Here is a 26,670-nt window from a genome sequence, read left to right as displayed (position 1 = left end):
GTGTGTGTGTGTACACACACACACACAGAGAGAGAGAGAGAGAGAGTGAGAGAATCCAAGTGTGTAAAGAATATATTATTAGCAGCATTTAAATAAAAACAAAACACCTTTACCTGTTTTGGTGAAGGCTTTCACCTACCTCATTGGAATGCGTCCTGTTCTGGTGTTTTGCTCGGTCAGAAGCATTAGAAAAGGCCTTATTGCAGCCCTCATGTTCACAGACGTAAGGTTTTTCACCGGTGTGAGACCTCAGGTGTGTCTTCAAGTTCTCTAGCCTCGAATAGGCTTTGGAGCAACCCTCAAACTAAAACAAAAGAGGAGTGTTAATCAGCTGGAGGCATTTTTCCATCTCATCTGGTTTCAATCTTCACCTCCTCCAAGAACGTTATTTCCTAGGCAGATCTTTCCTGAGCAGGCTGTGGGGGTAAAGGGCTTCCCCACCCCCCTATGCACATAATCTGGGCAGCTGATTTAAAGCAGAGAGCCTGAATGTTTAGTCACAGCCCACTCTGTATGGCTATCTTAAGGCACTCTCTACACAGCAGGCATGACAGTTGTGGAGACACCAAGGTTTCCTATAGTAAACACACTTGTATCTTCGAACTGCCATGCACATGTGCCTGAAGGCCCTAATTTAGTGACACAAGTATTTTATCTATGCTTCATGTGTTTGCAATAAACACCAGTACATCCCTAGTGCAGCAATGGCAACAGATCCTGCCACTTTAACTGTGGGGCTGCCCTGACATTCCATGTGCATTGAGGTGCCATTTCTTTGCATTGAAAAATGTATGTTACTGGATAGAGATAACTAGTAGTTCAGCTATTTTGAAGCAGTACACAACGACTCTGGGCAGAAATATGGATGAAGGGCAGCTCTGATCTTAATCTAAGTACCAAAAATTTGAGATCTGAAAAGTTGTTAGGCATCTCCTTCACCCCATCACAAATTCTCTCAAAAAGGATGTGTCTAAAAAACTGCACCCCAGCCTAGTCTCTGGTCCAGTTTGAATCAGGTTCCACATCTCAGTTTGCTTTTAAAGACCAAGCACACGTTGAAAAATCACTACACAATGAACCTGGACAGCAAACTCTCCACCAGATGAGGTTTTAACTTACATTACGGCACTATATGGAATGAGTTCTTCACTCGGGAGTTAGGAGTAGTAGCCAAGTGATTATGAGGTGATAACCTGGCTAGACTGCAACTTTCCAGAATGCAGAAGGAGATTGCCTCCATCCCTAGATTAAATTACTCAGAGGGGCTTTCAAGGAAACACCATACTTTGTGGGTGAAGTAAATCAGAGACAGAACTAGCTTGCTCATCCAACAGAACAGGAGAAGGGCAGTTTTGGAGTCCTGCTCATTGGTGATGTTTGTGCTGCACACTCCTTTCACAATTCAATTTGCTCTCTGCTTGGGGAATCTGTGGTCTGAATTGTGTTATGTGGGTCTGCAGGAGTTCAGTGCTTGTTGTGTTGGATAAAGCACCATACTTCCTTGCTCAAGCCTGCCCTACGCATGGGCATAGTGTAGTGTACATCCAATAAACAAAATTTTTACTCACACACATCCTCTGTAGGGAAGATATTGGGCATGCATGTGCAGGAATCTACATGCTATGTATGCAAACATGGGGAAGGCAGGGCTAGACCAGCACACATAGGCTTTATACATTTTACCAAGCAGGTATATATGTCTTTAGATTCCCACCTTGATTTCTACTCTGTGCTTAAATGAGCATGATGCAACCAGTCCAATCTGTGTGCATGTTGATGGTGCCAGTATCTTACCGTGCACTTGTGTGGCTTTTCCCCAGTGTGCCTTCGCATATGCACTACCAGCATGTACTGTGCTTTGAATGGCTTCTGCTCCCGCGTACACTCTTGCCAACGGCAGACAAACTCCTTCTTCTCCCCATGAATGTGATCATTATTGATATGCTGGAAGGAGAGGAAAGAAGAAGAAGTAGTCGGGTTATTAAAAAAAGAAGAAGGAAGACAGCACCACTTTCTTGCTGGACGAGGAGGCTATCAAAGGCTACATATTACTGCTAATATCCCAGGCAATGTGCCTCTTAATGCCAGTTGGTAGAGAACAGGGAGCACAAGTGGGGGGGCGCTGTTGTGCTCACATCTCACATGCCGGCTTCCCACTGGCATGTTTCTTAGCCACTCTGAGAAGAGGATACTGGCCTGATCCAGAAGAGCTCTTCTTAGTTCTAACCTTCCATCAATAAGACCCACACAATACATATTACTGGGAAAGGGCATTAAAAAACAGTGGCTCATTTTGCTTCATTCCAGCAAATACATGGAATTCCAAGCAGTTCTGTGAGTGGACTGATGGATCTCTCTGTCTCTTCTCTGCCAGCCCAAAGGAGGACTGTTTCCATGCTAGCCACAAAGAAAGAAAAGTATCTTCCTCAGCAACCAAAATGGAAACCAAGCAGCCTGATGGAGAAAAGGGGACAAGCCTGCTTATTTTCTATTACCTAGCCTCCTAAAAGTGCTTAATGGACTGCTTTTCCATGATGGCTTCATATTTTCTATAGCAACCAGAGTGGAAATGCAGGCTATTGTTATTTATTAAATTTCCACACCAGCCTTCATCTGCGGATCATGGAGCAGCTTACAATATAAAAACAAGGAAATGCATACCATAGTAACAAATAAAAACAATTGCCCTCCCTTGATCTAAAAGGCCATAGATTGTTTCCACAGTGAGGTGGTGAATGGGGAAGCTGAATTTAAGTAGTGTGTGTGTATGTATAGAATAGATCCACCCTAAGCAGACTAGTTTTAATGCTGATTTATCTTGCCAGATTTAAAAAGAATAGAAAAGCCAGTCATGTTTGGGATGTGCATCCTATCCCCACCCCCATTCCTCTTACCATTACACCCATTATTAAAATTGATGATAACTGTCAGTTTGCAAAGCTGACAAACCCAAAATCTCTGCTAAATGGAGAGAAGGAAAAATGGCAGTTTTATCTCACTTTGTTGTTTCCACAGAGAGTATTTTTGACATGAATACAACAGGGGGCCCAGGGCTCAAACCCTGTGGTCCAGGTCAGAGAAGGAAACCACAGTCTGTAGGCAACCAATACTCTAGCCCAGAAATCATCCAGGTCCTGCATGTTCTCAGAGAGCCAAAGCTATGCTGACAAAGCTCCAAGATCCAACGTACTTCCTCAGCCTGAGCATCATTTTGTAGGGAACAGACAAAGCAAGACAAGTGTTTCCAAGTTAACAATAAGGGCTGGGAATGCCTCAACATCAGGCAACAGTTGTTTATAATTATCTAGGCAGGTTGTTTATCGTTACCAGGGTTTCTCAGTCTTAGCAGCTGGAATGCTGAGAAAAATACAAAATAATCCATCAAAAGCTAGTCAGTAGCTCGGTCCTTCTGGGAGTTTGACCTGATTTGGCAGGGTTTACATATGCTGTGCCCTGACCGGCCCCTTTCAGTAGCTCGCTGCATGACTTCTGGCCGCACAGCATCATGATATGAAGGGAGGACGACACCCCCTTCCCCTGAAATTTATGACTGGTGTCTCTTCCCTGACACCACTTACATGGACAAGCTGCTCCTGAGTATCATACTCCTTCACACAACTTTCCCAGTGACAGTTGGTCTCATAAATAACTTCGGGCTCCTGTTTGCATTCATCCTTATCAAGTTCCTCTTTCAAGTCCGTCAGATGCTCCTGCAAGATACAAAGCACTCTGCGTAAGATGGACTGGTTTTGCCTGAACTCCTCAGTCACCCATAGATTACACAGCAGGTGCTCGTGGAAGAAAGAAAAGCACCATCGCAGGGCGACAGTGACAGCATTGCTGGTGAGTCACAGAAGGGCCTGCCCAGAAATGGCATCTAAGCGAGGAGCAGAGCATTACGCGCAGACCAGGTGACTGAATATAGAAATCTGGGGTGCTTCCAGACGGGGGGCTTTGTTTGGCAAGGGGTCACTGAGATACTGCAGACAGGTCTCTGGCAGTAGTTGTGGTCCCCCCCCTTTTACTTATCAGGCTTCCCCTGTCTGGAAGCACTCTGAATCCGATGGGAGGTGGGAAATGCAGGCTGGCATTTTGTTGCCAACAACACTCTGTAGAAACTGCAAAAAATAATATTAATAATAAAATCCCTTCATTGTATGATGAGCACTGACCCCACAATAAAGCACCCTGGGTGTCTGGCTTGTGCTGCAGACCACCTCTGCTCCCCTGCAGCCAAACAACTGGCCTTACTTATGTACCACTTTTCACTGATGACCTCAAGACACTTGCAAGATTTTTTGATTGGTGATTTTGACACAGTTCGCATAAATGAAAACAACAATAAATACATAGAAAACAATTAGCACAGTCCCCCCCTTTTAAGGCAGAGAGTTTTTAAAAGTATTTCAGATGGTGAAAAAAAATGATGAAAAATGCCTATGTAAATAAGAACATTTTTGCCTGGCCAGCAAAATGAGGAAAGGACAGCACCAGCAGCTGGAACCTCTGGGAAGCTGGGGAAAAAGGCTCACCCCCATTGATCCCTCCCCCACGAGATTTCCATTTTGCTGCTGTTAGCCTCCTGGGAGGAAGAGATGAGGAATCCAGCTGCAAATTGTCTAGCCTGGTGGGAAGACCCCCTTGCCCCTCTAAACTATATTTAAGCCACACTGTTGAGGCTCCTTGGAGTCCAGTATGGCCAGTACCTAGATCTTTATTTATTGCTGTGTTAAGTTTCTTTTTGCATTGTGCTTAAGCAGTTCAGTTCAGATTATTCCTTTTGCAATACTGAATTTAATTGTGTGTTGGCTGAACGGTTGATTTTGTCCTGTTTTAAGTTTCTGATATGTTTTATAAACTGGTTTCTCCTCCAGTCCTCCCAATTGCCACCTCTATCGGACGGCTGATGGAAGCTGGAGTCTAATATCTGGTTGGCCACCTGTTTCCTCTGCCATAGAGGCTAGAAGAGATTTGCATGATTTCCATGTTTTTACTGCAAAGAGTAGAGTCTGTATCAACTCACTCACAACCCAGATCCCCCCTCCTCCCTACTTTCTCTCACTCTGTGCGCCACACCTATCCACAAACACACCCAGCCTCAGCTCAACTGGGACTTGGGACCGTTCCGCATGTCAAAAAGTGGCAAATCTGCTAAGTTTGCACTCAGACAGGGAACCTCAGACAATCACGTCTTACCAAAAAAATGTACCTGTGTGAAACATGCATTTGCAGTGTATGCCATGGTCAGAAAATTACGTAGGTGTACATAAAGAATATTGTGAGTGTACAGCTGGAAGCATAATCTTAAACCGTTTTTTTAATATTCTGGGCAGAATTCACCAAACCAACCCTGTCAATGGAAGGATGGTGTAAGGACTTCCACTTGTGCAACAGCTATTTCTCCCCCTCTCCTCCTCTTGCCTGTCTCCTGAAATTGGCTTGGGGTGGAGAACCCCCAAAACAGCACACAGAGGGAGGAGCAGGGGGTGGGGAATCATTCCATTTGGCAAGCTGAAATGCTTGCACAGACAGAACATTTGGAAGAGGGAGAAATCCCTGTTGCACATTGACTTCTACCTGGTATTTTAACATTTCTGTGACCCACCCTGAGACCTTATGGTGAAGGGTGAGCTATAACCCACCACCACTACCACCATCACCACCAACATCCATAAGTGAAGAAGCCTTTACATTGAAATAAATTTTAAATCTTAGGTATGGGGTTTTAGGAGGGCAAAATTTAGAGATACATAAGGAATTACCTAAAAGACACTTACATTAATATTGCCCCATTCCTAACCTCAGGAAATCCCCCTTTGCACTCTCTCCATGTAAGAGACCACAATCCGTGACCTGATTAAGCTGGGAGTAAAGCAGGCTGGTTATTCTACGTCATGTGCTGCTTCCTGCCATTGTGTGCTGAGGTGTTCCTAAACCCAAAGCTCTGGAGAGATGCCTCTTTGCCCTAATCGTGCTGACTACAGCATGTTTATCTTTCCCAGATATGCTATCTTCATCAATTTTACCAGCCCCCTGATGATTGCACATGTTGCTGTCCCCATGCATCATGCCAAAACCCGCTTCTGAACTGGAGCTGAAAGAGAAATTTGTCATAAACTCTTCTGTTGGCTTGACAATAGCATCACCTCATATTTCATGAAAATGAAGTGCCCAGAGCACTCCCAATAGTTTACAGTTGTGATAAAGAACGGTCAGATAGATACTGCCAGCCATTAAACAGTTTGGAAGTGTGCGGCTCCGACAAGAGCACAGAAGCCGGTGGGCTCTTGTGGGTGTCAAATGTGGTGTCATTGAGGTAAAGGATGCTGCTGTGAGCAATTCCTCCCTGAATAGGGGCAGCTCCTTGCTGGAGAGCTTCCTAGCTGCGCACAAGATCTCCTTGTAATCTATGTTTGCTCTGAGACACCATTACTGCTTGCTTTGCAGTCTACAAGTGGCAAACATCATTTTTAAAGGCATCTGGCTGAAATATGGCATTTCTGCCTAAGCCAGCAGGAGGATTCCATGACCCAGGAACCCACAGCATGTCTCAGTCCAATCACTCATGAAAAACCAGCACCTACCCATCATGCTGGGACTTAGAGTAGGCAATCTATAACCTCCAAACACTCCCGCTCATCTGTTTTGCCCAACAACCCACCCACCCCCAAACCCATGCATCTTTCAAAGTGGAACATTGCAGCCTTGTTTAAATTTTCATTATCATTTACAGATTGTGAACTGCAGATTTGGTCATGTGCTGGAGCTGTTCTAGGTGTGCATGCTCTCATTTGATCTTCATGTGGCAGAGAAATTTGAGCATCCCCTTTCCCCCAGTGTTAGCATTCTTTTCTTGGTCAGAAGGGACCCCCAAATCTACTCTCATTTTCTCTCCCTCTCCCTTTGCATGGCAGAATAATCTGTTCACAAACCTCACTTCAGATGAAGCTGTCTGGGCAAATCAGACTACAGTTTCCTCACTTCCATTGGAGGGCAACTGCAGCTGAAGCTATTGAGGCTGCAACTTTAACAAACTTAACAGAGACAGCAAGTCCCATTGAACTTAGTTGGGCTTTTACCCAAGTACATAAATATAAGATAACACCATAAGTTGTCTGATCAGCTTCAGGTGACTCAGGCAAAGAAGCCAAACCACATGTTGCAGAGTTAAGCAAAATGTTTTGCCTAATGATCCAGGAGAAACCTCTTATGTCTAATTTACATCTTACTATCTTTACAGTGTGGTTGCTATTTATTTTTATAGCATATTGCTACTTCCCAGGCAAAAATAGCCTTGTCTGATGTGTGGTTCTGGCAAAGGAAGAACCCATGTGATCTAAGCACTTCAGATATTATTGACGAGACATGGGGAACTGACCTCAGGGGAATGTACCAGGACACAGAGATAATCTGTAAGGGTACAGTTTAGAACCAGCAAAATCCAATTCACCAAATCTCCCCCAAATGAAATGTCCTTGGGGCACAAGCCACCTACTGCCCTAAAAGAAAAGCATCCAAATGGACACAGATGTGAAGACACAGTTGTGGCCTTCCATGTTTCCAAAGCTGATAATAATAATAATAATAATAATAATAATAATAATAATAATAATAGCATTAGAAACTGCTGCCCTGTTACTCTCTGGAGAGTCTTCATAATTAGTTCTGTTCTTGTTGGTAAAATTTTGGGGTCCATCAGCTCAAGTGTTCAAGACAAGTTTGCACCAAGGAGTTACCTGAGTGGGCGGGGAAGCTGGTGGTAGAGTCTCCATTTCAGTCTTGACTTTGCTGCGTTTATTAATGACTGGGTTGACCGTGCTGCTAACAGCTGACTCACTGCTCTGCTTGCTCTGGGGAAACAAAAAGGGGCAGTGGGGAGGTTATATCCGTGTTTTAAAGAAAAAGCAGCATTTTAATTTTTTTTTTTTTTACTTACAATGCAGCAACTGAACAGCAGGAGACACAGTTTAGATCAGGGTAAGAATTAATTCAGAGAGAATGTTCATTTTTTGCCTTTGAAAAGGATGTCAGTTTTGCAAACTGGGCCATGCTGAATAATGCAATCCACTTCGAGCCATGTCAGCAACAGGTACATGTATGTTCATATGTGTATCACAATGGGGATAAACATTTGAAGGAGCCAGTGGTTCCTCATTCAGAAAGTGACATGGGGATGGAAAACTTCTTTTCTGTTTCTTTAAACCTGAGAAGCAAATTCACTCTTCGTGATTTAAAACTTGAGATCTTAGTTGGAACACATTTAATAAATATTTAAAGTATTAAAATGCAGTGCTTTTTGCCATTATTTGTTTACTTATGTGTTTCCATCCTTGTTTGTTCATCTGTATACTGTGGCGCTTCCCAAAAAGGAATCACTGTTCTGTCGGTGGACTTCTACTGAGGAGTGAATTTGCTTCCCAGTTTTTTGTTTTTTAAAAAACACCCTACAGATTCACACAATCATTTTCAAGCTTTATTTCCACATTCTTCATTTGATAAATGTGCACATGGAAACCTCATCATTTGAACCAGCTGTTTCATGCACAAATTGCTGATTAGACTAAGCTCTGTGGATTTCCCCACCCAGTTCACAGAACTCAAGATGGCAATTTGAGCTCATAGTGTTTGAGTCATTTGTGCAATGGGTGCAAATATGCCTAGTTTCAAATAGTTCTCACAAGTAAGAAAAAAGAAGGGGGAGAGGGCCCTGTCTTATCTGAATGCTATCTCATAGGGCAAATACGCAGATTATATTAATTTTCCTTGATCATCTGAATTATGTGGAAGACCAAGTTTCAGCTAAGCACACAATGAATTGCTACAGATCATATAGCTGTTGCTGCATGATGTATGCATGTCATGATCATGGAGACACTGGCTTAAGAGGGATCAGTGCAATCAAATGAGCAGAGATGTGAAGACTGCTATTTCACAGCTGTGGCCTTCTGTGTGTTTACAGTGAACACCCAACCTTGCAATGAATCCTTAGAGTGAAACTGACAGGGGAACTGAAACAGATTAGCTGCAATGGGCACAGTGGGTCTTTGTATAGGTGTCTGCAACCAGCCCAGTTAAAATCCTGCCAGAAGCAGACGTGGGTCCTACCTGGTTGGAATCAGAGACACAGTTGCTGCTGATCTGAGCCGGAGTGGAATTGACAGAGATGACGGCCACATGCTGCCGCGAAGGAAACGTCGGCGATGGCTGGATGAAGGGAGGTGTATGTCCAAATGCTGAGCTCAAGCTTCTCTGCTGATTCAAAATTTGCTGGTACGTCACTGGGTTGATTGGGTGAGGGAAAGTGAATGCTGGGCTGGAGAGAGAGAACATCAGAAGGAGAAGATATAGCAGCATGCAGTGAGAACATTTGGGATGCTCCAAATGGCTGGTTAAGGGCAAAGCAGCCTGATAATGAAGCAACCAGGACAAGGTCAACATTGCTTAGTTTCTTTCTCCTCTTAGAGATGTGTTCAAGGGATGCTGTTTCATGAGTATGCCTTCTGAAAACACAACAAAGCTGGGAGAGGGGGTTGTGGTTTTAAAAGATTGGGGGGGGGTCTTCCAAAGGTGCATCTCAACTCAAGATTATTACATTCCCCTCTTGCTGATTTTCCCATGAGGTCCATAGAGAGCAAGTGCCCCTCTTTTGCAGTTTCTTTTATTTTCTTAAGAGACCCGACAGCCTCACTAGGCCTGGCCTTTCATTGTTGCCTGTGTTGCACTGGCAGAATTACCCACTGGCAGGTCCAGAACTCAGAGTGAACTACAGCTAACTATTCATATACTACTGAGGCATCTTGAGAGTCACAGGTTACTCAAGGTCATTATGTATAACTAGGGACCCACATCTCTAGCGTCTTTCAATGGCTGCAAACTTGTTTCATTACCACTCCTGGTAATGAATCCTGCCCCACCCCCCGAACTGAGGATTTCAGCATGAGCTGCTCTCCCTCCCTTACCTTATTGCCCCCGCTGATAAATGCCCATAAGAGCCACTTGCTGCAGAACTACTTCTGGAGTTATTTATATAAGCCACCAATGAATTTGGCGAGGTCCGGATCATTGTCTGAAGATCAATGCTGGCATCGGACAACGGAGATATAGAAAGCGCTCGCTTTCGACTTAGTCTTGGAGTCACTCGTGGACTGGAGAATCTTGACACTATATGAAAGGGAAATAAAGGGAAATGCTGTGGATCCAGCTGGAAATGTTTGTTTTATGTTGTTATTTTAGCATAATTAAAGGAAATTAAAAACATTTTGGCTGTAATTGGAAACACACAAGGAACATGTTGGGGGTTACGTCCGAGTAAATAGGCACAGAAGTACACTGTAAAGGTGATATCCAATGTTAAGTCATACTCAGAACAGACCCACTTAACTCAATGGACTCTAGTCAACATACACACTGAATCTGGACTAGGTTGTGTCTTTGTGTGCATGAGGGAGAAGACATGCCTTCCTCTCTAGCAACTGCTTCTTCCTCCTTAGTGAAGCTAAACTGGCAATCTAAGTGGCACGGGAGTATGCTAGAGGAACCAAGCAGCCCAGGTGCTGAAGGAAACCAGCTTCGTAGGGTCAGATGCCTGATTGTTAGGGGCAAGCCCAAGATTTAAAAAAGCATCAAGGCTGGTAGCAGTCAGGGGCTATTTGTGCAGCAGGCAAGACTCTTTGCTTTCTGGCAGGTATGTGCAAATCCAAGGTTCTCAAAGGGGCCGTTTAACGCTCTTCAAATAATTTTCCTGTTTTGAAAATAAGCAAAGTCATAGGAGGCAGGTAGTGTAAAACCCTTCGTTTTGGGCCCGTCTTTCTCTGTTCACTCCATGCAGTAAGCGTTTGGTATTTAATTAATAGTTGGGGTGTTTGCTTTGCTTATTAAAGAAAATGTTGAAGTCTAGCTAGACTGGTCATCCATTTTGCTGGACTACATTTTGATCCTTAGGAAGGGATTCCCTTCAAGTAGGGGAAATTTCATGTTGAGGGGAAGGCGGGGGGGGGGGGGAGAGGATAAAATACTTGTTATTAAAGAAGAAAGATTATACCACTTTTACAGAATAAATAGAGACATTCATTTGGAAGAGCTGTCGATCAGACTCTTTCATCGCCTCTACAATTAAAAAAGGGGCCCTCTTACACAGAAATCAGTCCACAAAGGAGGCTCACAGGTTACCCACTGCTCAGACACCCTGCATTCTATGTGTTTTAAACATTTGAACCTAATACACTTATGTATATATACATAAGTACTATAAAAATTCAAAAAACTGGATTTACAATTATACACTCTGGCTGATTTAAGGCAGTAACAAATCATGATTTATTAGAAATGCCCTACAGGGCATCAGAACATTTGATTTGATTATTACTTGTATCAATGGGGGTGCTATTTACATGGGACTTATTGGTAAATGTCAGCATGGAAGACACATGGAGTATGGCTGAGTTCTTCTTCACCTAATCTGCCATGGAAGGGCTTGTAGAATAGTCAGCCTCATATAATCTACATGCTTAAGTCAAATTAATGCATGGATAGGTTAATACCATAGAGTAAGCTGTCCTGCCAGGCTTAGCAAGGTCACTTCCCCTTACCTTGAGTAATCAAGTCTCCAGTCTACCAGATAAACTTAGCATGTGAGGAAGCTAAGCTGGTTGGTTCAGCTTAGCCACATGGCTCTAACAAGCCATTATTGTGCTCCTATACCAATAATTTAGGAACTTTCACCACTGCCTGTGCATTCTTACTAATGTACAGAAAAGCACATGAGCCTGACCTTTGAAAAGTTGGTAAGTAAACCATTTTTTAACTTACCAAACGTGTGGCCTTTTTCTATGCTAGGGCAAATGGGAAACTTTGGAAGGAACTTCCAAATATCTATACCCATTTTTCCCCTTGAACCAACAGTACTAAAGCAGATATCGCCTTTTAAAAACTAGGCATTCATTTCCCCCTGATTTCCAATGCTAACAAATTTGATCAGTGTAGGCTGCCAATACCATTGTAGCAAATCCAGCAATCACTTCCATCTGTGGCATGGTTCTGTGGGCCACAGCAGTACAGTACAAGCATCTCAGGAAGCTGCAGAAGCTGGAGAGCTTCCAATGTATATCTGCCCCCCTCCTTCAAAGCTTTGGTGTGAATGTGCCCTTGGGTAACAGTGGTTATGAGCTAATGAGGCACTGTGAAGCGTCTTGCACCAAAGAGGCCTGATTTTGATTATAACTACACACACACACACACACACAGAGAGAGAGAGAGAGAGAGAGAGAGAGAGAGAGAGAGAGAGAGAGAGTGTTTTCTCTGTGTCCATTCACCTATCTTGCTAAGAGGAGGAAGCAGACTGGGTTTGACAGTCATATTTGTCTCTGTTACTCCCACACCTCAAGGGAGATCTGTTTATTAATGTGCCACTTCCCTTGATAAATTACTAAATAGAAAGAAAAGCCTTGTACTCATTCCTCGTTGCTCTTTCCTGTGATTTATGCCCGCAGTGTCAGCTCTGCCATTGGTCCCCATTAATTTGATGAAGGAAGAAGTCTTGATGTCCAACAGCAGCCTGGTGCAGCCGTCTAACACACCCCTTTGCTACACACACACACACACACACACACACACACACACGTAATTCCCCTCCCTCCCCCCCCGGTGTAAAACTCTGCTGGAAGCTGTCAGATTCTGCAGGTTGGCCTGGGACTCTTCCGGTACAAATATAGTAATATGCATTTTATTACTGCCTGCTCTAATTCAAATCCTTCTGATATTTGTGCAGGGATGGGGGTTTCTGTTTCTGTTTTCAATGCAGCATCTCCACATGGGTCTTTCTGTTATGATGAGTTCATGTGTGTGCTGAAATCACAAGGCTGCCCTCAGATTATTCTACAGATTAATTACTTCTTTCTTGGTTCCGTTTTTCTTGCAGGAAGGAAAGCTAATAGGAAGGTTGCTTTGTTTTCCTTCACATAAAATCTGAACATAGTTCTGAGAACTTAAAGGTGGTTTCCCCCCCACCACCACACATGAGGTTCTTGTATCATATCAACTTTCTAATATGGTACAAACCATGTTGGCCAAAATCCTAATTTGGATTACAAATATTTATCACTTTATCTTCCACAGTACCATATAAAGAGCCTTTGAGAAAGGCTCAAAATGTGAATAAAGTCTCACAGCCTAAAACAGCCTAATGTTTGTATATCCTCTCTACACTTTAAAAACTCTCCCACCCCCAAAGCTAAATTCTTCTATGTTATGAAAAGTATGCAAATTAGAAAGTTTGGATAATTTTGCTTTTGGGGGATATCTGCTAGTGTTTTTTTAATTTTTCTTTTAGGTTTCTGCTCAGTGCTTTCATTCCCTATCCTCTGAAATCCAGTTGATCCTCAGACCCTTTCCAAGACAATCTTCGTTTTGCACACACAGGCTTAATGACTAGTAAGTTGCTTCCAACCCCTTTTAATGGAACATTCTCAGGTTTGCCTTGTGATGGCTGGACAGCTGAAGAGGCAACAAACAATGTCAGGCTGCATGTTGTGGTGAGAGGTGAGCAAATAGAGGAAGTTTAAAAGCTTTCCTCTTGGGTCTTTCTGCATTTAAGGTGGCTTTAAAGGTTTGGTTCCCAGGTGAAAAAGCAGAGAGTGCCTGCTTCCTCATGCTTCCTGTCCCTCTGCAACAACATCAAGGCAGGAATGCAGCCTTGGCATTTCCCTCTCCTGAGATATGTTCAGGTTCCTCAGAGAGAGATGTGGAGTGCAGGGAACGGGAGTGTGGGAATGTGGGTTTGCAAAATGACATTGTGCAGAGGAGCAGGAAGTCTATTTCCTGACCATGTTCAGCAGCAGAACACCTGAAGTTACAATCAGCTTAACATACATCTTGGAGGTCTTCCTCTAATGGGGTTTCCACACATCACTTCCCCATTTGAATCCATGCTAAGTGAGGCTTCAGTACTCTGTGAATAGCTTGCTTTTGTTTTGATTTCAGATATACAAAAAGAAAGCAACCTTGTTCCAAACTGGCGGTGTTTGGTACTTAATCCCCCCCTTTTCATTAATAATATAAACAAAAAATTAAGTAGGTTTAAGCAACCTAGCCTACTTATATTACACCTTCTGCTGATTCAGACTGACTTATGCCTTTTCTTCCACCCAACACCCCCTTCCCCTTATGCTCCCATCTCCAATTTCTGACCGTCCTGCTCCTAAAACACTTTACTTTCCATAGTGAGGAAATGAAATGAACCATGGAATTTTTCAAGGTAAGCACATCAGCCACCTGCTGTTATTCAGCCCTGCCCTGGCTTTCCTGGTGATTGAATTGGAAAAGAAATCTAGAATAACCATAGAACATATTCTATTTTCCACTCCACCCCACACCCCACCTTCATTTAAAAATATAAAAACGATGCAGAGCCAGAAGCGTATCTTTCTGACATCCACTCATATGCAAAAGTGGCAAATATATATCGTCAAAAGGAGTTTTGTTGGGCACAAGGCAGCCCCCTTATCACTAAGCAGCAAATAGCTGCCACCAACCTCACTGGACTGTTTCCTTATTAGCATTTTTCTGTACTGTGGCATCTCCTCATGTCTTGTTTACACTGCTGCAAATGCCAAGTATTTGTGCTGGCACCAGGTGATGTCCTAGACGCCTTCTTTCTTACGGCACAGAGGGCCCCTTTAGCTTTGCATTTCAAGATATTTAAGATCCTTGCTGGGAGACAAGAAAGCTGCTTTCTGTTCCACAATCCACAAAAGTGGTTGTCTGGGAGTCCCTAAACCAGCATAAGTAAATGGGATTGTCTGGAACCTGGGATTCAGCACAAGTTTAGTCAAAAGATCTGAGGGAAGAGCTCTTGCAGACAGGGGCTATCTCTTCAGTTTGTAAATCTTGTTTTCAAATGAGCACAGAAAAAATCCATTGAATTTGATAAGAACCAAGTCGTATTTTAAAATCACATGCACGAACAATGATGCCCATAATGTGTGTTTTTTATTTGCATCTTGGGACTATGGTCCCCTTTGAGGGCTTATGTTGTCCCCAGCAAGTACAAGATAAAGCAGGAAAGAGGAAAGTGAACTTTTTACTGAAAGCGAAACTTTAGCTGCTGAATTTTGTTGAGACTTGTGAAGTTTCTAAAGGGACTTCTGCACATCCCTGAAGGTTTAGCTTCAAATAAAATCTGAAGCAAAATTTTTGGTTCTTCCTCAGATGAAACATCTGAGGAATTTTAAGAAAAGGCAAGTGAATTTTGGCAAGATTAGTGAAATCTCCCAAGGGGTTTTGCAGATGCCAAGCTGAGATAAAACTTGCACAGGAGACTCTTTCCACAGACTGCTCTCTCTCTCCACACATATGATGACATAGGGTAAGGATCTGCAACTTGTGGGGATTGGAGGCAATTTGACCCTTGAAGTGTGTCATCTGATTCCAGATACCAATCCAAAGGTGTGTGTGTGTTGTTTTTTGGGCAGCTGTGGAAACAGGACTTGGTGACTGGCCACTTAAGCGTCCCATAGATCTCCAAATATACCTTTCCACCAAACCGCCCCCATAAAGGTACTCTTTTAAGTCAGATTGGTGTATTGGTTAGTGAGCCTAGTACAGGCAGCTCACAACTTGCAGACATTTAAGTTGCATGCATTCAGCTTTATGCACTCGGCAAAAAAATAAAAGGGGGCGGAATCAGGGTAGTTGTCTGGGAAGAAAGACTTTGGCAGTCACACCTGCCACTGAACTCAGTGTGTTTTGACTATGTACGCTTTTGGCTTTACAGTGGTACCTCTGGTTACGTACTTAATTCGTTCTGGAGGTCTGTTCTTAACCTGAAACCATTCTTAACCTGAGGTACCACTTTCGCTAATGGGGCCTCCTGCTGCCGCCACACGATTTCTGTTCTCATCCTGAGGTAAAGCTCTTAACTTGAGGTACTACTTCCGGGTTAGCGGAGTCTGTAACCTGAAGTGTTTGTAACCCAAGGTACCACTGTACATGCTATTCCCTGGAACATGACCCCTGCATAAATTGAGAGTCGCCTGTACAGGGAAGTCCATGGTACAAGTCTCCACTCAGGCATGAAGCTCACGGGGTGACTTTGGATCACTCAAACCTCGGTTCACCCACACACAGCATGACCGAGCCCAAAGGGTGATGGCGAGCGCAAAACTGACACGAGAGAACCATGTGTGCCACTGCGAGCAACTTGAAGGGAAGGCAGGATCAAAATGAAATAATGTGTTTTTTCATGGAAGGACTTTTAATCTGCCTTCTTTGAATCACTCTTTTTCAGGTACTCTCTTCTAGGTCCTTTGCAAATAAACTTTAGTCCACTGGGAAAGAGACATAAATATACTTTTGTTTGCGTGTTTGCTTCAGATATGAAAATGTTTTAGGCCAGTGCCGCATGACAGCGACCCAACTGCTGCCCTTCTGGATGACTGACATGGGAGCTGGATGGAGTGGGAGCTGCAGTTTGTTAAAGGTGCCACTATTTCCAGTGCCCTTCGCAAACTACAGTTCCCAGGATTCTCGAGGAGGGTTGAATGTGGTAGAAGAGTGCTTTAAATGTATGGCGTGGAACTGAACAATTGAGAAAAGGGAGACTAGAAAGGCAGTGATCCTGGCAGCCTATTGTAGCTGCTAATAGTCCATGAAAGGTTACAGAAGAGCTTCCTCAGAGGAGCAGTCTTAAAAGCTGATCTCATTCTCCGGAGGTTGCCAAAGTTCTGTCCTTCTGCGTGACATGAACATAAATGCAGCTGTGAGGAACTGGAAATTTTACTCCAGAGCTGCCTCCTGAGAAGAGTCATGTTGAAGGCTGACTAGTTTATTGTGGGCATGAGCGTCAGCAGACAAGATCTGGCTTCAACAGATGTGCCATGTGAAATGAAGCGGTGGCGTGCACACAAATGCAGGAAGAAAACATAAGGCTGGCTATTCAACAATCTGGAACATCAAAAACAAAGTGTTGTGTTTTTCTCCTCTATTAAACATCATGTGCACTGAACCTGTATATGTGCATATATAGTCACCATCTTTCCAGTTCACTTCATGGAACTGAGGGAGTGCCTACCAAAACACATGCCACAATATATTCACTCTGCCACAATTTGCCCCTATGTACCAGTAAATCCACAGAAAACATCTTGTTCAACAAAGACTTTTCCCTAAAGGACTCCATCAAATGCACCACACAGCTATGGCAATGCAATGACTGCTGTGGTATTTTTACCCAGTTTGACTGGCTAATCTGTGGTAAACTTTCTTCCACCCAAGACCAAATATGGTAATCACTTAGCAACTCAGGATACAAGCTACTCAAGTTTCAGAGGTGAACAGTTCCAGCCCCAAACATTTCTTTCTTTCTGTTGTCTCGTTTTTCAGTCAGAACCACCTCTTCTGCTTCTGTAAAAAAAGCAGGAATACCAAGTGCCCAATCCAGCCAAGGTTAAGTACGTTTAAGTCCCATTTCTTTCATTGGAAGCATAAAGCATGTGCTGAAATCAACAGGACCCAGATTACAAGTGCTTCAACTTAGGCTATATTGTGCTCAAGGAAGCAAGCAGGCAAACAAAACCCCACTGACTTCAATAACTGGAGAAAACACTTATGACAAAACCGGCGAATTAATTCTTCACCCTCTTAACTGTTCTGAAGGGCCATCACTGCTTCAAAGCAGGCAACCTAAATAGGCAAAGCAGGCAAAATGTTGGACTACAACTATTTCCACCCCCTCTCTCTGTGAGAGGAGGTTGTCCTGTGTTGGTTTGCATATTGTCAAGCCTGATGGGGGCCTTCCCTCATTAGCAGTACAAAGTTCTTACAACTCATACTCTGAAGCCTCACAGTACTTGACGAGTCTAATGAAGGGTGCTTTGTTAGCAACAGCACCGGAGTGTTTGCAATGTATGCTGTATGCTTTTGATAGACAATCTCAAAAAAAAAAAAAAATGAGGGTGGGGCCCTTTGCTGCCCTGGTTTCACCATCTGTGTCTGTCACAAAAAAAGGACCTACAGTCAAGCACAAAAACTAGAGAGGCCTGGCTGGATAATCCATCACCCTGTACAAAGCTTCCTGTTACAAAAATATAAACACACACACACACACACACACTTTTACAGCGAGGACACTATCGTGAAATCCACTACTAATTACAGGTGCTAAGTGTGCTCCCTATAGTCATCAGGAGCATGATGGCTGCCATCTGCTCTAGGAACAGGCTTTGGGACTAAAATGCCCTCAGGGTGTACACAACCAAGGGCTCGCCCAGACTTGCGCTTGTCCCGTGCCTGGAAAGCATGGGTCCGGATGGTTTTCCGCTTGCCCCACGCTTTCAAGTGGTTTTGTCCTTGCCCCGCTGATTTCCTTTGGAAAGCCCACTCTTTAGCAATAAATTGGAGCAAACGTCAACCAGAAGAAAGCCCGATTGACGTTTGCTCCGATTCAGGGGTGAAGACCAAATTTCCTCAGGAGAAAGTGGCAGGGCAAGGGGAAGTCTGGGTGAGCCCGCGGGAAGGCTTCTGCTTCCTTACTCACCATCTACAGGGCTGAGGTAATCATGAAGGTGCGTTGCACTGGCTGCTCCCGCACTCTGCATAAGGAGGTCCCCGTAAGGATTTGGATGGCTGGCCATGAGCGTCATCTGGTGATAGTAGTCCGCAGGGTTGGCTCCTGGAGGAGGAGGGGGCAGGCCAAAGAGACCTCGTTCTTTCAGATGCTCGTGAGCTACTGCAGGGGAGAAAGAGCAAAGGGGGAAGAGGAGGGAGAGGGAGAAAGAAACAACAAGAATAAAATATTTCCGGAGAGTAAAACCGCTGCTGTGACACTAGAATCTCCCCCTCTCCCTGCCAAAAGGTTGCAGTTACGACTCTGACGTATGCTTAGGACGTGTGTGCTCTCTGTGGACAAAAGACACCAGGCTGGGGCCCTCCACATTCCTCCATTTCCGCAAATTTATAAACAATCTCTCATTTCCACCCCCCTTCTAATAATCCCTCTGTATGAACACAGAGTTCACCAGTGAGAGCAAGGGAGAGAGAGAAAGAGAGAAATGGAGGAAAGGAGGGGAGGTGGTGAGGGATCCAAGTGCAGTAATGCTGTCAGAATTAACATCCCAGGCTATTATGAAAGAAAAAGACAAACACGGCCCAGTTAACGAGAAGCAGCATAAGAAAATTAAAGCAGGGTTCTAATACGCAGAGTGGGGGCGGGGGTTGTGTGTTTAGTTCCTGGCAGTAGAAAACCATTTGGCTTGCCAGAACCAATTATCCTCACTTTTGCCCATTTGTGAATTTTCAAACCTGCTTCTCCGTCCGCTCTCCATTAACTTATTTATTGTGGCTTGAAGGAGAGGGGGAGGGAGAATGAAAGAAAACCGAAAGGCAACACAAAGGCCCCTTTCTAATGCCAAGTAATAAGAATTTTTCTTTTGCCGGCAGGAAGGAGGCTCGGGAGTAGCAAGAGGGAGAAAGACTACAAGAGCAATAAAATGCATCCGTAGTTTGCTTAGAGCAGAGACTTGGAATCTTAACACTTGCTGGAGGGAGAGGCCTCTGGGACCAGCAAAACCAAATCAGCAGCAACAGAAAAGCCAGGCGTTACCAGATTGGTTAAGTCTGCCAGGCTGGATTCTAGTTCTGATTCTGCACAGCCTGGATGCTGGGCTTCATCAAATGTATAATTCAAGTGGACAATTATTACAGACTATGGGCCATACAGCTGTCATCTGAGCATTTGCATGTAGGTATTGGGGCAGGTGGCTGCTACCTACTGAACTTGGTTTTTGGTATGACTACCTAATAGTGAGGGATGCGGGTGGCACTGTGAGTTAAACCACAGAGCCTAGGACTTGCCGATCAGAAGGTCGGCGGGTCGATTCCCCGCGACGGGGTGAGCTCCCGTTGCTCAGGCCCTGCTCCTGCCAACCTAGCAGTTCGAAAGCACGTCAAAGTGCAAGTAGATCAATAGGTACCGCTCCGGCGGGAAGGTAAACGGCATTTTCGTGTGCTGCTCTGGTTCGCCAGAAGCGGCTTAGTCATGCTGGCCATATGACCTGGAAGCTGTACTCCAGCTCCCTTGGCCAATAAGGCGAGATGAGCGCCGCAACCCCAGAGTCGGTCACGACTGGACCTAATGGTCAGGGGTCTCTTTACCTTTACCTTACCTAATAGTGTCTTTTCCTATTTACCATTGACATGAATAGATGATGAGGACCAAGAGCGCCCAGGAATATTAAGGCCAGCAGCGTTCCCAAGCATCATTTTCTTTTCTTTTCTTAAAAATCAACCTTTCCCTTCAATCTGACCCTATTTCTCTTCTCCTCCAACCTAGCACACAGCATGGGTGTTTTACCTCTCCTCCTCCATAAGAGGAAGCAACCTAATAACATAAGACACATCCTTTTCAAATGCTTCAAATGGAGAGTTTACTTCATCCAGAACTGGCCTTGCCTATTGGCAGCTCCCATCGTGGAGACTACCCTTGAGGTGCATCGATACACAGGAACAGGTTTCAGCTGGCAGCTCAGCCTAGCCTGTGTTCCCACTTACCGTCAGCTGGGCTGAGGCCTCGAGCTGCTGAGATCATAGAGAGGGTCGGGCTGCCATGCATGGAGCGGAGGTAGTGCTCCATATGGGGGTTCATGTACGCGTGAGGGTGGTTGAAAGGCGACTCTGCAGGCCCCGCAGGGTGTGGAGAAAGGCGGATGAGAGAGATGTCGGAGATGACAGGGCTACCACTCAGAGTAGGAGGTCTGCAAAGGAGTTAGAAAGAAGTCCTGTCAGTGGGGAGTTTCGTTCAGCATATTTTGGATATATTAGCATACTGTGAAACACCAAAACAAATATTAGTTAAGACAGAGCATTTAAGCCAGTTTAACCATTCTCAAATCTAGCCAACGCCGCCTTTTTTCATGGCCACAGGATCATTTGCTGAGGCAGAGAAAAATCGAGGTGTCTTATTTCTACACAGTACAAGGGCTGTAAATTGAATACATGTTATTTAAATGACTTTCAGCTGATTAGTTAGTTAAGTGGCTACATGCACATAGTTCTGCATATTAGCTACAGCCAGTGCTTTTTTTTCCTGGGGTATGCAGGGGTATGCATACCCCTAAACAATTTGTGAATCTATGTTTGGCCTCATTGAAGGGCAGCATTTCAATAAGAGTAGGAAAATAAGTGTACCCCCTAAATGTTTTTTTAAATAGGAAAAAAACCACTGGCTACAGCCATTCCTGGGCAGGGACAACATGGCCGCTGTGCTCCATGCTTGAGCAACCTCCTGTTTAAACTACTTCTCCTTCATACAACTTGGGGATGACAATACACCTGGTGATGTCCAAGTGCCCACTAGAGAAACAGTTATTGCTTTCAGGCATTGTTGTGGGTTCCCAGAAAGCATCTCTTTTATTACATTTATATCCCACTTTTCCTCAAGTTGCTCAAGGTGGCATACCCCCCCATTTATCTTTACAAAAACACGCTGAGGAAAGTTAAGCTGAGAGTAAGTGACAGGCCCAAGGTCACCCAGTGGGGATTTGAACCCTGGTCTGTTGGATCCTAGTCCAACACTCTAACCACTACACCACACTGCCTTTGATTAGGTCTCTGGTTAGCCACTGTGACAAGTAGGATGCTCGACTTGATGGGCCTTTGGCCTGATCCAGCAGGCTACTTGTATGTTTCTACAGGGTCCTGCTAGGTCTAATGGGACAAATGGAGCCCTAATTCTAAAATAACGTTTTTTGAGGGAGTGGGAACAGGCATTATCATTATATAACGATTCCCAACCTCTACCTGCAAGACAATGTAATTTTTGTTACATGGGGAATATAACAAGGCTTCCCTATTTGGGGCCTGCTTATGCCATGGTGTGGCACACAGCTTGCTAGCATCTCTGGGATTTCGGCTGTGATGACATCACCCACCCCAGTGATCTGTGTGTGCAAAGCTCTATGAGGGTGCAAGCTTCCTGTCTCAGGAAAGGTTGGAGATAATGAGGCAACTGTGCAAAATGTACCAATTCAATTCATATTGGTAGAAAGGGCTGGCAGGGGAAGAGAAAAGTGAATCAAAGCCTGTGTTTCAGATTTGGCTTGAGATCGTTACAAATAATCTCTAGCCCCATCTGGAAAAAATGAAACAGGATTAAAAATAAAAGGAGTGATGTCATTAAGAAAACATCTGACATTTTAATGCTGAGGAAGCTAAATTCAAGTGTGTGTGACTACATTGGGGAGGTGGGAGTAGGAGGGGGAGGGATGTAAATTAAAAGCAGTCTCAGACTACCCTGACCCACGGAGCCTGCCTTCATGCATAAGCCTCGAAAGAAATTCTCTTACATACACAATAAGCTTCCCCTTTCATCAATACTCAGTTTCTCCCAACAGGATTGTGAATGCCTTTGATGCCGGCTTGGAACTATGTATTACTTGGTTTATAACTCTTTTGAGTCCATTCCGATCAAACTAGGAGGCCAGCATCTAAAGCCTATTAACAATACCCAGGGCTTGCTTTTCATTTTTGCCCAAAGCTTATACGGGGAAGTGGAGGCCTTCACTGAAACTTTTTTTGCATTGGCTAAAAATGGGAATGCAAGATGACAGCATCAAGGTTTTAGCTGGAATGTGTGCTACATTAGGGAAAGTAATGGGTGTGTATAAGGGGAGGGGGTGTCATCACCTAAATATTTTGTTGTCACTTTGGAAGGTCATTGTTTACACTGAAATTGGAAGCACCTGCTCAACACCTCAACATGAGCATAGATGGAGAATGCAACAACATATGAAAAATCAAGATGACCCCGCCAGATAATTTGTTTACAAAAAGGACTGTGAATACTCTGTCCTCAAAAGGGAGAGCACCACCAAGGATGTAATAAAACAATCTACACTGGCAGTTACTGAACATAGGAAGCTGCCTTATATCAAGTCAGACCGTCTAGCTCAGTACAGTGGTACCTCGGGTTACAAACACTTCAGGTTACAAACTCTGCTAACCCGGAAGTAGTACCTCGGGTTAAGAACTTTACCTCAGGATGAGAACAGAAATTGTGTGGTGGTGGCAGGCCAGCAGCAGGAGGCCCCATTAGCTGAAGTGGCACCTCAGGTTAAGAATGGACCTCTGGAACGAATTAAGTTCGTAACCAGAGGTACCACTGTATTGTCTAAACTGACTGAAGTCAGCTCTTCAGGTTTCAGACAGGGGTCTTTCCCAAACTTAACTCGAAAAACCAGATTGAACCTGGAACCTTCTGCTTGTAAGACAGATGTTCTACCACTGGGTTAAAGTCCTTCCCACTAAGGCATTCCAAAAAAATGAGCAGGAGGTGTGTGAACAGCACAAACTAATACAACTGAAAACCACTTTCATATAATTATTGCTTATAGTTTCATGTGAAAAGGAGAGGTGTACCATGGAGTTAATCTCTGTCTCTGCTGTCATAAGCAGACCCATTTTAATAGCATCAGTAAGTTTAATATGTAATTACTGCCTAGACCATTTCCACTGTTGAACCAAATTGCTCCCAAGCCTAAGTATTTATGGATCATTTACCGGCTGCCACTTCATCTCCCACCTACAACACCTGGGGTCTTCTTAAGGGAAGGGTGCCAGTGAAGAACAAACTACAGAACAACTGGAGAAAATTTAAGAGACCTACTCCTTGGGTGTTTACTTCTTAAGTCTTTTCTTTTCCCGAAAAGGAAGTCTGGCTAAGCTCATATGGTACAACTAAATCTAATGAAGGATATACCTATACTATAGAATTCAACTGGTCATTCATTCCCCAGGCATAATGCTGAGAACTGTAGTTCTATGAAGATTTCTAACAGATAATACTTTGTACCTCACAAACTACAATTCCCATGATTCTTGGCAGGGGGAGCCATGAAAATCTTACTGATATAAAACTCTTATTAAGCGTGAAGTATGTATTTGTAATGACAGAAAGAAATTGTTTTATGGTAAACAAACTGAACGATCACTTAAGGAATCAGAACCTTGTTTTAATTTTACATGGCTACGGCTGTGGTGCTGGATGCCTGTCTCTGATGACCAGTGATTCAAACTTGCAAATATTGGCTTGGATCCCAATAACAGTCTTTTCCAGAAAACTGCCTGTTACAATAAAATGCACTGAGTTCCGTCCAAAGGCAATTTTGTGCTAGAATAAATGCTTCTGCTTGTACAAACCAGAGTCCTAATTTACACCAACCCCTTTCCCCCATCTACTTACTACAGCCCTCTGTGCCATATCTCATACATTTCCCAAGTTCCTACCTTCAGAAACAGCTTTTCAGGGGTACATGGGAATTGGAGTGTTTGAATGGAAGTGCAAGGCCACCACTAGACACAACCTAATAATCAGATTTTACATTTTCACTGGGAAGTGAGGATCAGCACCAGTTGTGGATATTTTTTGGCAAATTTTACCAATTCCCCCCACCCCCGCTCAATCACCAGTGCTTATTTTAGTGTCTCCTTGGAACATCTATGATGGGGAGAGATGAGGTACCTGGGAACTGAAGAGCGGGAGAAGGATCACAAGGAGAAAGGAGCAATCTTTCTTGGAGCATAATTTGCAGCCATGAAGAGATCTCAGATTATTTCACCAGCTGTCAATAGTTCCCCTTGCTGGTGCCATATCCTGAGCTACCTGTCAATGTTGAAAGCCACCCTGCTGTCTTAAGGTTTGATGTACATTCCTCCACAGACACAGGGAAGAGAGGGATCTCAGCAGTTGGGATGTGGTGGGGTGTAGGAACAGTGTACTACTGCCAGTAAGATATATTAGGACCCGACACCTGACACATATAATCAGCAGGACCTCAGGAATGTCAGTTGTTTCCAGGAGTGCAATCAATTCCCTGCATCCTTGTGGGCTAAGGCCAAGCTTAATTTTCTCAACAGCTGTGGATTCTTTGATGGGCACAATGAAAACCAGAGTAAATGTATGGGGTTGTGTCCATCCTTGCCTGCGCAAAGACTTTCACTGGTGTGACATCACTTCCCTCCCTCTCCTGTCCCTGCCCACCCCACGCTGTTCTGGAGGACTGAGGGAACTTCCAGAACAGATTTGGGGGATGCATACAGGGAGCAGAGGAAGTTCTGCTTGAGCAAACAGAATGACTTTGCTGGATACAACCCATGTTTTAATCAATGTCAAATATGCTGAAGTAGAGCAGGTCAAAACTGCCTCCTGGGTCAGAAAATTAAATGCAGCAACACCAAGAGCAATATATGGAAGCACAGTTACTGGAAGGAAACCCCACTGCACATATAGATGTGGACATAGTGATCCTCCTCAGCTTGCCTTGTGCCTTCACAAAGGAAACTCTTTGAGAAAATGTAGAAAAGTGTTCTGGTGTCTGCTCCCAAAATATGGAACGCCCTTCACTGCACCAGAGCTCAACACAAAAATCATTGTAAAGCTTTTTCGTTTGGCAGGATTAAGTTTTTAACAGGCACGAGACTTTTAATGTGAATCTTGATTTTGTCCTTCTGCCGTTTGCAGTTTGAATTCCAGCTTGGTCTACTTGTGCACCTAAGTATTATGGTGATAACAATCATGAGATGGTTATAGTAGGTTGTTCCTTTTTTTAGATGAGAAGCGTGGGACCACCAGTTCTGAATGGTCCTCCATCAAAAACCCTGAAAGAAAGAATTACACAATAGGGAGATAGCCCCACTCATTCGCTGCTGTGCTCCTTTTTTGTTTGCAGGGAATTGTTGTTTTTAAATGAAGTAATATTTTAAAATACTGCCCACCACCTGCAATCCAAAATGGGAAAATCCATTCTCCTAGCTCATATCGCTACCATCTCATTCCCACTGCATTCTGCTGTTTGGGCAGACCATACCTAAGAGCCATTTTTTTCACATCACACGAAGTTAAGTTAGGATGATGACAGTGGCGTAGCGTGGGGGGTGCAGGGGGGGCCGGCCACACCGGGCGCAACATCTGGGGGGGTGCGCTCGCGCTCGCAGCTCTCTGCCCCTACTAAAATCCACGGGTTAGGGGCGCAAATTACTTGCCTTGCCCCAGGTGCTGACCCACGCTACGCCACTGGGTGATGAGTGCATGGTCTTATTTTGGCTTGGGGAAACTTGTGTTCCAACATGCTGATTGCAGCCCACCAGGCATGTATTATGACCAGATAGGTGCTTGAAAGCCCCTTTATTTTTGCTGTCAAAGGTAAGCAACAAAAGCAGATTTACTGAGGCCTTGGTGGACCATGGGTGACAATTTGTGTGGTCTTATACTTGTAAACTCTTTCAAGATAGCAAATTTTGCTGCAATCCTATACCAGTGAGGAAGCCCCATGGAGCATAATGGGACTTACTTCTGGGTCGACATGTATAGGATAGTGCTTTTTCCCTCATCAAACTTATCACATGAAATTCAACAGGCAGTGACAGGCCTAACTGCTATAGCCAATAAGAAGGTAAAGGTACCCCTGCCCGTACGGGCCAGTCTTGACAGACTCTGGGGTTGTGCGCCCATCTCACTTAAGAGGCCAGGGGCCAGCGCTGTCCGGAGGTATGGCTAAATCATTGAAATAAAGAAGGTGAACCTCAAATACGCCTAGGCAAACATCAAAGGCAGAAATTAGAATTGAGATGGGGACCTCTGAAACCAAATTAAATTAATGCGGTAAAGACAGAACTTTGATTCAA

At 44.2% G+C, this 26,670-nt stretch overlaps 1 protein-coding gene across 5 annotated transcripts in view; it reads right to left on the bottom strand.

Moving 5' to 3' along the window:
• The window catches only part of GLI2 (GLI family zinc finger 2), a 190,336-nt gene that overhangs the window by 11,135 nt on the left and 152,531 nt on the right, over positions 1-26,670 (bottom strand). For all 5 annotated transcript variants that reach the window (XM_053403207.1, XM_053403247.1, XM_053403218.1 and 2 more), the window contains 8 exons: positions 20,542-20,744; positions 18,530-18,721; positions 9,960-10,161; positions 9,106-9,313; positions 7,737-7,850; positions 3,579-3,710; positions 1,795-1,944; positions 140-304 (listed from right to left, as the gene is read on the bottom strand). In XM_053403207.1, coding sequence (XP_053259182.1) covers positions 140-304; positions 1,795-1,944; positions 3,579-3,710; positions 7,737-7,850; positions 9,106-9,313; positions 9,960-10,161; positions 18,530-18,721; positions 20,542-20,744 — 1,366 coding nt within the window. The remainder of the gene's footprint in view (positions 1-139; positions 305-1,794; positions 1,945-3,578; positions 3,711-7,736; positions 7,851-9,105; positions 9,314-9,959; positions 10,162-18,529; positions 18,722-20,541; positions 20,745-26,670) is intronic.

Source organism: Podarcis raffonei, chromosome 1 (assembly GCF_027172205.1).
Source record: "Podarcis raffonei isolate rPodRaf1 chromosome 1, rPodRaf1.pri, whole genome shotgun sequence".
Classification (NCBI taxonomy): domain Eukaryota; kingdom Metazoa; phylum Chordata; class Lepidosauria; order Squamata; family Lacertidae; genus Podarcis; species Podarcis raffonei.
Note: the sequence above shows the minus strand (reverse complement) of the source record. Positions and strands in the feature narration are given on the sequence as shown.